The 12,328-nt window shown below is 37.6% G+C and overlaps 2 protein-coding genes across 4 annotated transcripts in view; both read left to right on the forward strand.

Annotated features, from left to right (window-relative positions):
- The window catches only part of LOC145501887 (uncharacterized), a 237,544-nt gene that overhangs the window by 107,364 nt on the left and 117,852 nt on the right, over positions 1–12,328 (forward strand). The window lies entirely within an intron of this gene.
- On the forward strand, positions 4,446–12,202 carry LOC145501776 (pyroglutamylated RF-amide peptide receptor-like). The gene is made up of 4 exons (XM_081481171.1): positions 4,446–5,179; positions 8,042–8,312; positions 9,884–10,180; positions 10,721–12,202. Exons 1-4 carry the CDS (start codon positions 5,052–5,054, stop codon positions 11,111–11,113), a joined length of 1,089 nt encoding a protein of 362 aa, XP_081337297.1. The 5' UTR covers positions 4,446–5,051; the 3' UTR covers positions 11,114–12,202.

Raw genomic sequence — 12,328 nt, forward strand, 5'->3', positions numbered from 1 at the left:
CCCTTACATCCGGCCACGTGTCAGAACTGCCTTTTCAGTCTTATTTAATTGTTATTCATACATTTGTAAATAGTTTGTAATTTATATTTAGTTCTTTATAGCAGTTAGTTACATGAAATTGTAAGTTCAGACGCATGACTCACTGGGCATGTTTCTTTGGACATGTACTATTTATTTATAAAGAATTCTTACGTCAATGCAAGTTTCAATTTGTATTTTGAATTAAAATGGGTGTAACGTTAGCTATAAATGCCATACTTTGCAGCTTCACGGCGAAATCCAAACTGATAATGAAAACAGTAATCTTTATTTTTACCCCTTAGTCCCTTGTACCTTGTAATATTTGTAGGGAAATTCTGAAAAGGTCCCCGTCCCCGCATACGTCTTACCAGTACGACAGCATACCAAATACAGTTTGGAGAGAGGATTACTTAAATTAATAAAGTTGATGTAGTGAAATTTTAAATTTAATTTTTGTAAACCTCTTACAGAATGCAACCTTTGGTTACTGGTTCACTTTACTGTCAAGGAATAAAATCACACACCAGAGTGGCTTCGTATCTTTATTGTAATTTCTATCATCGGTAGAAAAATCACACTTGGACATGTCCACTGATACTCTTACGTGTATGTGAAACATGGGAAAAGCAGGTTGCATCATCTAAACCATGGCGTTTTATGCCTGTGTAGGGTGTATATGCCAGGAGCTAACCACCTAAAAAAAGACAAACATAAATTATGTCATCGTTTCAGTGACGTCAATTATACATTCACTAAAATTAAACATCAATTGAGAACTTTAGAGACCTCCATCAGTCACAAAAAGACCAAAAACTAGACAAATGTGACACAATATAATTTGTTAGTAAATTATGACCTTTCTCCGTAGTAAAATGTTTGTTAGTAATGACCTGACAAAAGGGTTTCGGAGCAAAAATCCAGTGTAAAAGTGGTATCTTCCAGAAAACATACTTTTAGTTTAACAAGAGAAATTTAGAAGAAAAACTGAAGGAAAATTATCATAATTGCTTCTCTCCTGTTTGTATTTCTCTTGTGAATATTTGCTCATTTACCACTTTAATAAACAGGATATAATGTATAATTTTTACCTTTGCTTTAAACTTTTCAAACCTACTCTCCCATAGCCAGGATCCCATCTCAACCCCCCAACATTTCCATAATCAAATAAAATCAATACAATTTTCTTATTTTGTACTGACCTAGATTCATCTTCACTCGGCCATGAAAGCAATGGTGGCAGATTTCCTTACATTTGTTAGTCTAATTTATTATTGCTCTCAGATTTCCGCTTCCCTTTTGATGGAGTTAAATTGGTTTAAAAGTAAACTACAATAGTTTAATCGAATTAAAGCAGAGGCAAACATTGAACCAGAAAATTACTATAATTTTGGTTTGAACGATACCAAGGTATAACTTACTAAATTAATATCACATCTTTTCTATTGTAAAGACAGTTCAACTAACTAACAGATAGATTAGCCACAAAACCTAAAAACATGACTTTAGAAACACAGGTCAGTGAGGATATCGCCAGTTTTGCTTTCGCCACCAACCACTCTGCTTAAAAAGTTCATGGAAGACATTAAAGCAATAACAAAACCAACCTCTGTCAATTCAATAAACACAACAAATTCTTCTACAAAATTCTCTTCAACACCTTACAGTACACGCATGTAAATGCCAATTAACAGCATAAATACAACTCAATTCTTTAACAATGCTACTATCATCAAATTTTTACCGGCCCTTGATTCAGAATTCATGTTTAGGAGTATCACATAACATTCCCACAAAAGGTTAAAAATGCTGTTTACCTTTTGCAAATATCTGCATTAGTTCCAGAAATATTTAAGTTTGAAAAATGTGTAAAATATGCAAATGAGACGACTAATGATGCCATACACTCAACCCAATATTACATCAAGTGGAGACCATATAAACAGCAGAGATCATTGAAACTTGGTAGCCCTATAGTTCTACACGCAACACACATGGCTAAAAAAATTATGTTCCCATGGCAGCTCATTCTTTTCCAGTCCTCTCTAACTTAATTTCAATAATTTAGTGATTATCAGCTCGAAAGACATTAATCAAGGCCATGACTCCTACCTTACAAATTAATATGCTTGCTGGACCATGCAAATGAATTAGCACCATTGGCAAATATCAAAATGGAACTCCAAAGGTGGCCAGGAAAGCCTAAATTATCAGGGAAGGTCTGAAACACAGTCTGTTGCCATGGTAACAAAACTGTTAAGCTCGTATTATGGAGCATATCAGCAAATTTCATCACTTTGAGCACTGTTGTTCCCAGGAGCCGATGGTCCAAATGTATCTGGACAATAAATTTCATAACTTGTCTGGGGGACTGGATGATCTAAATGGTAGGAGGGAGACTCTCAGAATATTGGCAAGAATGTATAACTATCTCTTTGCAGGTATTCATTGGACACTAACACTACTAACATGATTGAGTTTGGAAAAATATATATTTATTAATTCATGATATTTTGCAATCTTCCCCTCTCCCATCTAACATGCTGACCTTTTTTAGTGCTTGAAATTGATAAGGTGCGACACTATGCCAAATCTTGGACCAGGACATGTTGCAATTCAGATAATGAGTCTGTACATATTATTTATTTATTCATTTATTTATTTATTTATTTATTTGTTTATTTATTTATTTATCTATTTATTAAACAGAGATCTCTCCATCCCATCTCTATCTATCAACTGTCTATGGAAATTCCAGTTTTGATTCATCATACTTTTCTTTAAAAAGTTTGGCTAGCTCTCTAGCTAGCTGGGGTGTCAGAAAGGGAAACCCTCCCCTCCCGTCCCCCCTGCCCGCTTTTGACAGCTGGTCGCCAGCAAACCACCAGCAGATAGGCCAGCCTGGCCCTGACGGAGCCCCCCTGGATTTAAGGTCGCTAGCTACCCAATGGGCATGTTTTTGCGAAATCGCTCAGATATACAATCGATTATAAGAATGCTAATGAGATACTGACTTAAACTCTAAATTATTTACGTAGAAACAATACAAGAAAATTGCGGCATGAATGATAAAGAAAACGCTAAGGCGATAGACACGATATAAAAAGTGAAACAGTACTTGAGTAAATAGTTTTGCGTGGATCGAGTCACTCTGTTTGTTCAGTTTTGGTTAAAGTTTACAAATAAACTGAAACCTGACATTTTTTCAAAATCTCGAAATTGCTTCCAATGGTCTCCGGATCCTTTCCGTACTCATCCTTTACGCGGTTGCCGATTGTTGATCGCTTATGTTCCTCCACGCGTGGATGTAGGTGTCGACTCGTGAAGCCGACATAGTCTGCATCACACAGACCGCACTTGTAATAATAAACAAAGTGTGGTGTATTCACAATTGGAGGTTTATGGTTCCTTTTGGCTTCTCGTTATTATTACAAGTAAGAACTCCAAATAACCTAGTCTTTCTCTACAAATTATGTCACCCGCTGACTGAGTGTAACCAAGAAATAGCAATCGAAGCTAACCCGACTAAAAAATTAAAAAATTTACAGCATGGCTTTTTCGTTCACCTGTTCACCTGTTGGTAGATTTTTGAGCCCTACGCAGAGCGTTCTGTTCCTCGAACAGGCCAGAAAATACCGTATGGCATTAACATATTGTCAATTCATTTAGCAAGCAGCTGTTGTGTTAATCAAAATGTATAATTATAGTAAAGAGGGAGTGTTATTGCTCAAAAACATCTTTTGTTTAATGCCTTTAAGACCAACCGCCAGTATTTGATACAGCATAAGCGTCTGTGAAGATTAGTAGCCATTTTTGTGTTTAAAAGGCAGCTAGCAAGGCCTGTGGTGAATTGAACCTTTCATATTGTTGACAACACAATATCTCACCACTCTGTCAAACATTGAACTACGATTTAAGCAATCACTGAAAATGTACCAAGCAAAGGTAATATATTCGGCCGAACTTCCGTATGAAATTAATTTCGCCTATTGCTTATGTATCTCTTGACGCTACTAAGAGGCAATTTAAGAAATACGGCATTAACACGAACCTCGAATAACACAAATAAAAGGTAATAAAGGAGTTTTGAATTTTTTAGCTCTTCATTGGAGAGTCAGATTTTCCTCCAATTGACAACGAACGTTCACATGAACAAAACATAGCTACTTCCCGTGGAGATTATTTTTTTGGGAAAGGAAAAGAGTTTAATTCCGTTAGCAATACAGCAGAATGATAGACTTTCAAAACTGGGCACTGAAATTTATTCCATTGACAATTGAAAGAACTGAGTCAGACGGAGGCTAACAATTTTAAACTTAACCTGCAGGCGTGCTAAGTCTGTTAACAATGAAACTGAAACCTCACTGAGATGATGGCAGGATGCATGCAGATGGATCTAATGGCGCGTTCAAGTATGAAATAGATACGGAAGCGCATCATTTTCGTTTAACAATAAGAGTGCACAATATCGTTTAGGTCTGAACGCCTACGACAGCTGAAGTAAATATTGATTGAGCTGACTCCATTTGTTCCACTGTCGTACAATTTTAAGTTTCCAAAAAAATTTTCTTCTAAAAGGATTCGCTGTTTTTCTTTTTTCAAAAAATATGTAATTGAAACCAATTTCGAGAGCCTTAATCCGCCGGAAGAACATCAAATTCGAGAAAACAATCTTAAATCTAAATTGATAATTCGATATGAGCGTGTTGACAATGTTACTGGCGGATTGTAAATAATGTCTAGTTTATTGATATTTTTGAAAGAACAGAAGCTTGGCAAGATACATCGGTGCTCTAATGCATAATTTAGTCTTTCCCTCAAAACATCGCCGAGACACTCACATTTTTAATCACTGATCTGCGCTTGCTATGAATTCTGTCTTAGACTGACCTTCGCCGCTGCCCATCATCTGAAATCGTTTTTAACTCATATACGGATCTCACTTAAACGATTGTTACTTTTAACCGCGGTATACTTTGATTTTTTGATTTTTAGTCTGAATCAGACGTAATTACTGGCAGATTCACGGGGCAATGCCGAAATACACGGAATCAGTTCAAGCTCAGATCGGCATAACCACAGCCAACTCTATCCTCGCTGTCTTAAACATCGTTGGTAATTGCCTGGTTTGCCTTGTCGTGATAAAGCACCAAGACATGAGGTGAGACGTTATTTTCTTTTGTTTTCCTAGAAAATGAAATGAATTGTCGAAAGCCATTTAGTCCAGCCGGCCCTCTCGAGTTCCTTTTAAAATGCTACAAATTTACAAATAACTGAAATGAAAACAAGAAATAAAAAAAGAAAAGAAAGAAACGCAGTTATTGCCAACGTCGTGTTTGAATTTCTGAGCGTGCGTTTTCGATACTTTCTTTTTTTGAAAACAAGGTCTTAGGTATGATAATTTACGATCAATTGCAACATAGGGTTTTCCATGCAACCTTTGATGCATTTCGCATGCATGCAATTTCTGTGTAATTGTTGAGGTCCATGACAATTGGCTTCACACTGGAAGTTAAGTTAGTTTCAAGTAAGCACTTGACTCAAGTGCACTTGGAAATCTCAAATCGCACGTTAAAAAGTTTGGCTTCACACCTGTGACAAAGTATATTACTTGAAGCATTTGGGCAGTAAAATCGGTCATACATATCACAAATGCGAATGTTCGGCAGTAAAATCGTGAAGAAATGCATATAGTTGCTTTGTTGCTAAAGAGTACATAGGAGCAACACAAAGGTACAAACAAAACCTTCTGTATTTCTCTAGAAAAGCTCATCAACGCGGATTTCGGCAACTGAGAAATTGCTATAGGGTTTTAGTTAACCGAGACATGGATGCGCTATGGAAATGCACTTCCGTGTGACTCAAGTGTAGTGTAGACCATACTGAATAATAATGACAACCAACTTTATTTGAGGGTAGCACACAACAGTAATCACTGAAATACCAGTGGCCCTCGTATAAATATTTACAGAATAAAAAGACGAGGCGTTAAAAATTAAAAATATAGAAACTGATTTTCAAATATGCAACCATTACATAAAAAACAAAAAAAAAAAAACCAAAAAACAAAAAAACTAAGATATGAAATACACTACAATGTTAAAAAGCAAAGCATTGGATCAAGTCTGACAATTAAAACAAGAAAATTAAAAATTAAAAATTTACATGATAAAATAATCCAATTCCTTGTAACTGTCCATAAAATGTTTAAAAATGAATTTTTGGGAGCGCACCTCGGCTTTTTTCAACTACGAACGTTTCCATGGTCACCAAGTAAAGTCTAAGTAAGTGCATTTTACCCCTTCTCACTAAAAGTAGGTTCCAAGTGCATTTAGAAGCTCTAGTGTGAAGCCAAGTAATTTTTCTCACTTCCGAATTAGCATGCACAGAAAGTGAATTGAATTCATAATTTTTTGCTTATACCCGTGTTACAAAAAGGTTTTTTTAGTTATTGATATGGGCCAGCACCTCAGTTAACATTTTATCGCCGAGCTATCTTTCGTGGCCCTTACTTTCTTAGCAATTTTACAGTCCTCTTTACTTTCAATGAATGAGCAGTCCTTGAAAAGGGAAGTCAAGGTCATTCCCCAGTATTGCATTGGGCATCCTTACTGCGCATAGTTTATGGCGTAATTAGCGCGCGTTCATCCACGCGCACATTGAAAACATCGCGGATTTTCCTTGATATTGAGTTGTGTCAGTTGAAAAATGGCTATAGCTCACTAACGGGCTCGGGCACCCCCAATTTTTTTCCAGTCATTTTAATCAACTAATCATAAACTTTGCGTGAGAAAAGACTGATCTGATTTCTATTGTTGAAAATTGAATAAATAAGGAAAATAGCAGCTGCACTGTAGTTTTTTCTATTTTGCAGTTCGATAGCCGTGGCAAGCAATTTGGTTCCAATATTTTAACAAGGATTCAGCTGTCTGTCAAAATCAAACTTAAAAAGTTAGTTGTGTCCGACTCAAGTATTGTCTGTAGTTTGAGGCGTGTTTTCATGAGTCTGGACTCACAAAGAGTTTACAATAACTTGGAATACGCTCTTGTAATAAGCATTAAATAACGCTAGAATGGGACATTTTCGATGCCTCACTGCTCCTTAACGAGCATGGGCACCCCCTTTTTCATTTTATAAATAAAGTTCTCATATGATAAATATTCATTGGACAAAGTTTGAACCAAAATCTATGTGCAGTTTTATTTCAGGGGAATTACCTTAAGGGCTACGACGCGATCGTCAACGAGAACAATATTATTGGTTAAAAGAGGAAACGTGAGCCTGCTGCACGTCTGACACGCATTTTAGCACATACTTTTGCGGTACTCTGCACAAAAACGACGTGAAATCACCAAATTGGAGGTTTTGACGACAACGCGAGCGTACAAATAGAAGCTTTCATTCTCTATTTTTACTCTGAAACCGCTCGTACAAATATATAATATTAATACGATATTTTGCCCATCGTAAGAAACGCAGGAGATAGATTAATCTCGAAAGACCTGCGACAGTGAAAATTACATTTTGAAATGACGTTTTCGTCGATGTCGCCGTCTTGAATGGTAAAGTTTCCAGTTTATTTAAAACACTTGATTGAGGACGCAAAATGACGCTGTCGCATATGGCAGCCATTTTTCAGGATTTCAGATTCGCTGTGTCCTTCACTTTCAATTTCCCCAGGGGCAGTCATCTTCAACCTAAAAATATGCGATTCTACAACTGCCAGGGATTTAACATTCATTTTAGGTGGTCTAATACCTTACCCTTACCAACCTCCTTCCAAGGTCGGCGTACTGTATGCTTTGTATTTGTCTGCGGCAACTTGAATCGAAGTGAAAAAAGTCTTAATATACTGTACGGATCTAAAATAATTAGATGACAAAATTGATTCCATTCCTTCATCCTCAAATCAACTGGTACAAAGCAGAATAGAGCAGGCTGTTCTGAAGACGTCGGCCACAAATATTAGCCAATCTCAGCACTCGTTATATGACAGATCATGTGATTTATTTAATTTCACAGAACTTCCGTCAACTATCTTCTCATGAACCTTGCTGTTGCTGACATGCTTGTGGGACTATTCTTTACACCACAATACATCTTCATGCATATGTTTACTCATCCTGGCGGTGTGACTGGCACAGTCCTTTGCAGACTGTTGACAGGTAGCAACGTGGCCTGGGTAGGAGGTGCCACATCCGTGTTCACATTGGTTGTCATAGCAATTGAACGCTACAGTGCTGTCATGGATCCATTTGGAAATAGAGGAAGGCTTACGACACGCAGACTTAAGGTAACATGACCTGACATGAAGGGTAACTTCACATTAAGAAATTTAAGGCAAGCAGCCCTTGACGCAGCCTGCAGTGCAGACGTACTTGTAAAAGTAGGCGACTTAATTTCATTCTCGAGCTCAGAGAAATTTGGCCACCATCTTAAAATTCAAAAGGTTTAGACCTACAGCACCATATATAGTGTCTCGCTAAAAGAAAACAGAAGTTTACTCAACGCGACGTCTTCGTAGTGTCAGATTTTAACCCATAAAAATTACAACGTTTGTCAGGTAGTTCCGTGATAATAATTGAAAGTCTTGAAGTTTCCCATTAAAATTTGCCAAAAAGATCTAGTTTTTTTACATTGCCAAAAAAGATGGATCAGATTTTCGATCTAGTTAACTCAGGAAAAGCTACTTGGATCTTGCTTGATACCCATTTTTGTAAGAAGCGTGTTGGTAGGCAGAATTCTGTGTAGAAGTCCATACTTAAAATTGATGGGTCTTGTGCTTTTGGTGCAGCTAACTGCCAAAGTGTAAGCAGACCTCCAATCCACATCAGTGCTATCATTCAGGTCAAGAACAATACTGTCGTTCCACTTTTTTGACTTTTCACTGGTACCCTACTTGTAAAAGAGACAATTTTATCATGAACAATCCTGTTTCCTTTAAAACCTTTTATAAATAAATTAAGAAAGGATTCAGGCTTAGCTGCATCATTGGATTCATTTGCTAGGTTCATTTCTGGTGAAGATGTTTAATGCCAGATATAATTCCAATATATTTCAAAGGATTTAAAAGTTGTAAGTCGGATCAAAGTTTGATCTGATTGGCGTAATTGTAACCTTAAAGGGGCTCGGTCACGGTATTTTGAGTTATTTTGGCCACATACAAAATTACCTTTAAATGGTGGGAAACTTGAAAAAAACAGTTTAATAACATAGAAAAACACCAAAGAGATAATGATAAACCATAAAACAACAAGGATGGCGAACGATCGAGAAGATTGACACGGATTACAAACGACGAATTTGAAAACTGAGGCTAAACTTTTCAAACGCAAACCGTGACTGAGCCCTTTTAAAAAGTGGATATCTAGAACTAGAGCCGATGCAACGAAGAGTTCATTAGTTTGTAGTGTACCAGCCCAACCAGCCTTCTTCAGTTACTCTTGTTATACCTTAAGAGGGCTGATTTGGCTGGTACACTACTAAAAAGTCGACTCTTCGTTGTATCGGCTCTATCGCTCTTGATATCCTCTTTTCGTAATATGGATAATCGATTCTTTATCACTGGATTTACTATGCTTTTCCAATGACAACTTTTCATGGTATATGCAACGTTCATTCCTTCATTACATTGTTTTTGGTATGAATATCAGTTCTAGTATCGAACCGTGATGACAGTGACGTTCCCAGAAAGTGTAGTTGTCTTGCCCTGATCCTCACTGAGCTTGGAGGGATTTTCCCTCTCCCTTCATCTTTGTTTGTACATGCTTCTTAATTGTGAACAGAGCTAAAGAGAAGTGTTTTAACGTCTTACCTGGAACACTTAACAACAGTTTGAACAGCGGACGTTCACTTTTATTTCAGGTGATCATTCCGTGTTCCTGGCTTTTTGGATTGGTGATTAATTTTCCAGGTTTTTTGGTCAAGAATTTTGACGCAAAAGCAGCTTTCTGCATCAGACGATACCCTGAGGAATGGATGGCCAAAACTTATACGCTGATTTGGTTTCTTCTATTGGCGTTTTTTCCGGTTGTGATAATGGCCGCACTTTACTCCAGAGTCGTTCATACTTTATGGTTTCATCGCCCACAGCACCATGCTTTCGACAGTCGTCAGCAGGTAAGGTTAGAGGAAGGAAAAGTGTTAGACTGCTTCAAAAGCGGATGAGGTAAGGGAACATATCCTCATGCCTCATGATACTATTTTAAGCTTCGCGCCATGCTGTGAAAGTTTTGGTCTCGTGCCCATGGTCGCACAGCCAGTGATCACAGGATCTAACCAATCAGGTGTCATTCTTAAAATAACCCCGCGTCATGACCACGGGATAAATTTAGATTGAAGAAAATTATCATTAGAAGAGACCCATTTATGGTGGATATGTTCTCTCACCTCATCCTCTCTTGCATGCTTACACAGTCAGTCAAGCAACTTGTTTCTTTAGTTAATTGTGTCATGCAGTTGAGAAAAACTGCAGAGGGAGGCATTCATTTCTCATGACTGCGTGATACCGAACGCGACTGAACAGTTACTGAACAAAAATGAACGCCCAAGTTGAATAAACGAAACTTATTCGTACACGAGGTTGCGAGCGCGCCACATGACTACCGTGGTTCAGTTGACCAGTGGTTATCAATATATGTCACGGGAAATGTATTGTCACCCAACACGCTACACCTTGAATGTCCGTTTGTGATTGGATAGTTTAAAGATGTTAAAAAAAAAAAAAAACCAATTTTTGGTCACCAGGGAGTGCTAAAAGTGCGGAAGCGAGTCACCCTCATGGTCGTCACAGTTAGTGCCATATTCGCATTGTGTTGGATGTCTGGAGCAGTCACCTATCTTGTGGCTTTCTTTTCGCCCGTGTTTGGCGCTGGTGATGTTGCGTATGTCACACAATCTACAGTGGTCATGTTTAATTCCGCTGTCAACCCAATTGTGTATGCTTTGATCAATCAACAGTTCAGCAAGAAGATCAAGTACATGATGTGCTGTAGATGTCGCCCTGGGATACACCCTGTTAGAGAAGAGCGGAACTTGGACGATCTCAACCCAAGCGTAGTGCCAGTGCCAGAAACAGAGGAGACCCAGTTGTAGCAGACTTAGTAAAATTGACACCATCGCGAGAAATTTGACAAAAGTACCGCCGGAGCAATTTACAATCTTGCTCCCAGAGGGCCTCATCCCAAACGAAAGGAAACGATACATGGAATAAGTCAATGACAAACTTAATGACTGCATTCATCGGTTGCGCTTACACAACACCATTTCCTGTGTAATTTCCACTAAACGGTTAGTTCCGCCAATCACAGGTACGGTAGTGACATTGAAGTCGATAACTGAGAAATGACAAAACAGCCCAGAAAATTAACGATTATTCTTTGAAACTCATGGAACATTGTTTTAGTTAAGGTATAACCAGCGTGACGTGCCTCGTTAGTTACCAGGTCACTTTTAGAAGATCATTATTTGTAAAACTCTCTTTAAGTGGACTGATCATAAAATAAAGCCCTGAACATCCAAGCTTTCAACGTGTTGTAGTGTCGAAGAGAGTGTGTAGAGAGCGAAGAGAGTGGAAAGCTCAATGAGTTTGGTGAAACATTTAAGAATTATCAAGCTAATTAAATGACTAAGTCGATTATAGATGAGAGAGGTGGGATTGCAACCAAAACTCATCACCCAATCAGATTCCGTCCGTGCCAAACTTTTTACGCGAAAATAGATTATTACTATACTTTTACTTTGACCTTAGTTTTGAAATATTTTCACACTTCTTTCACGCATATATATCTCATCGACTGTTATAGTATTACTAGCGATATGACATCTGCAAGAACGCTTACAGGACAGGACTCCTGACTGTGTTCCACTAACAAGCAGTCTTCCCCAGCAACGTTGGTTTTATCATCATCATCATCATCATCATCATCATCATCGTCATCTTCTTTTTCTTCATTATAGTTATTATTATTATTATAGATCAATTAACTTTACTATATTAACAACTTAACATTTGTCGTTCAGAATCAATCTTAACGAGTCGACGCCAACAAGATTAACTTACGCCGTTTTCTGTAAGGTCGGATTGCTTACCTGTTAGTATTTCAAACAAATTCCGCCTGAAAAATGCTAAATTTTAGATTTTAAAGCTTTTCTTGTCGTGCACTAGTAACAGAGTCTATTTATAATCTCCACCTTTCTGTTGTTTTGTAAAAGTGTTCACCTATTGTATAGTAGCTATCATATTTCAAACAGTCATGTATGTTTATTTCAAATCAGGGTAACTATGTAAATTCGCATTTGGCAGTTTTA

This window comes from Orbicella franksi, chromosome 10 (genome assembly GCF_964199315.1).
Source record: "Orbicella franksi chromosome 10, jaOrbFran1.1, whole genome shotgun sequence".
In the NCBI taxonomy this organism is placed as follows: Eukaryota; Metazoa; Cnidaria; class Anthozoa; order Scleractinia; family Merulinidae; genus Orbicella; species Orbicella franksi.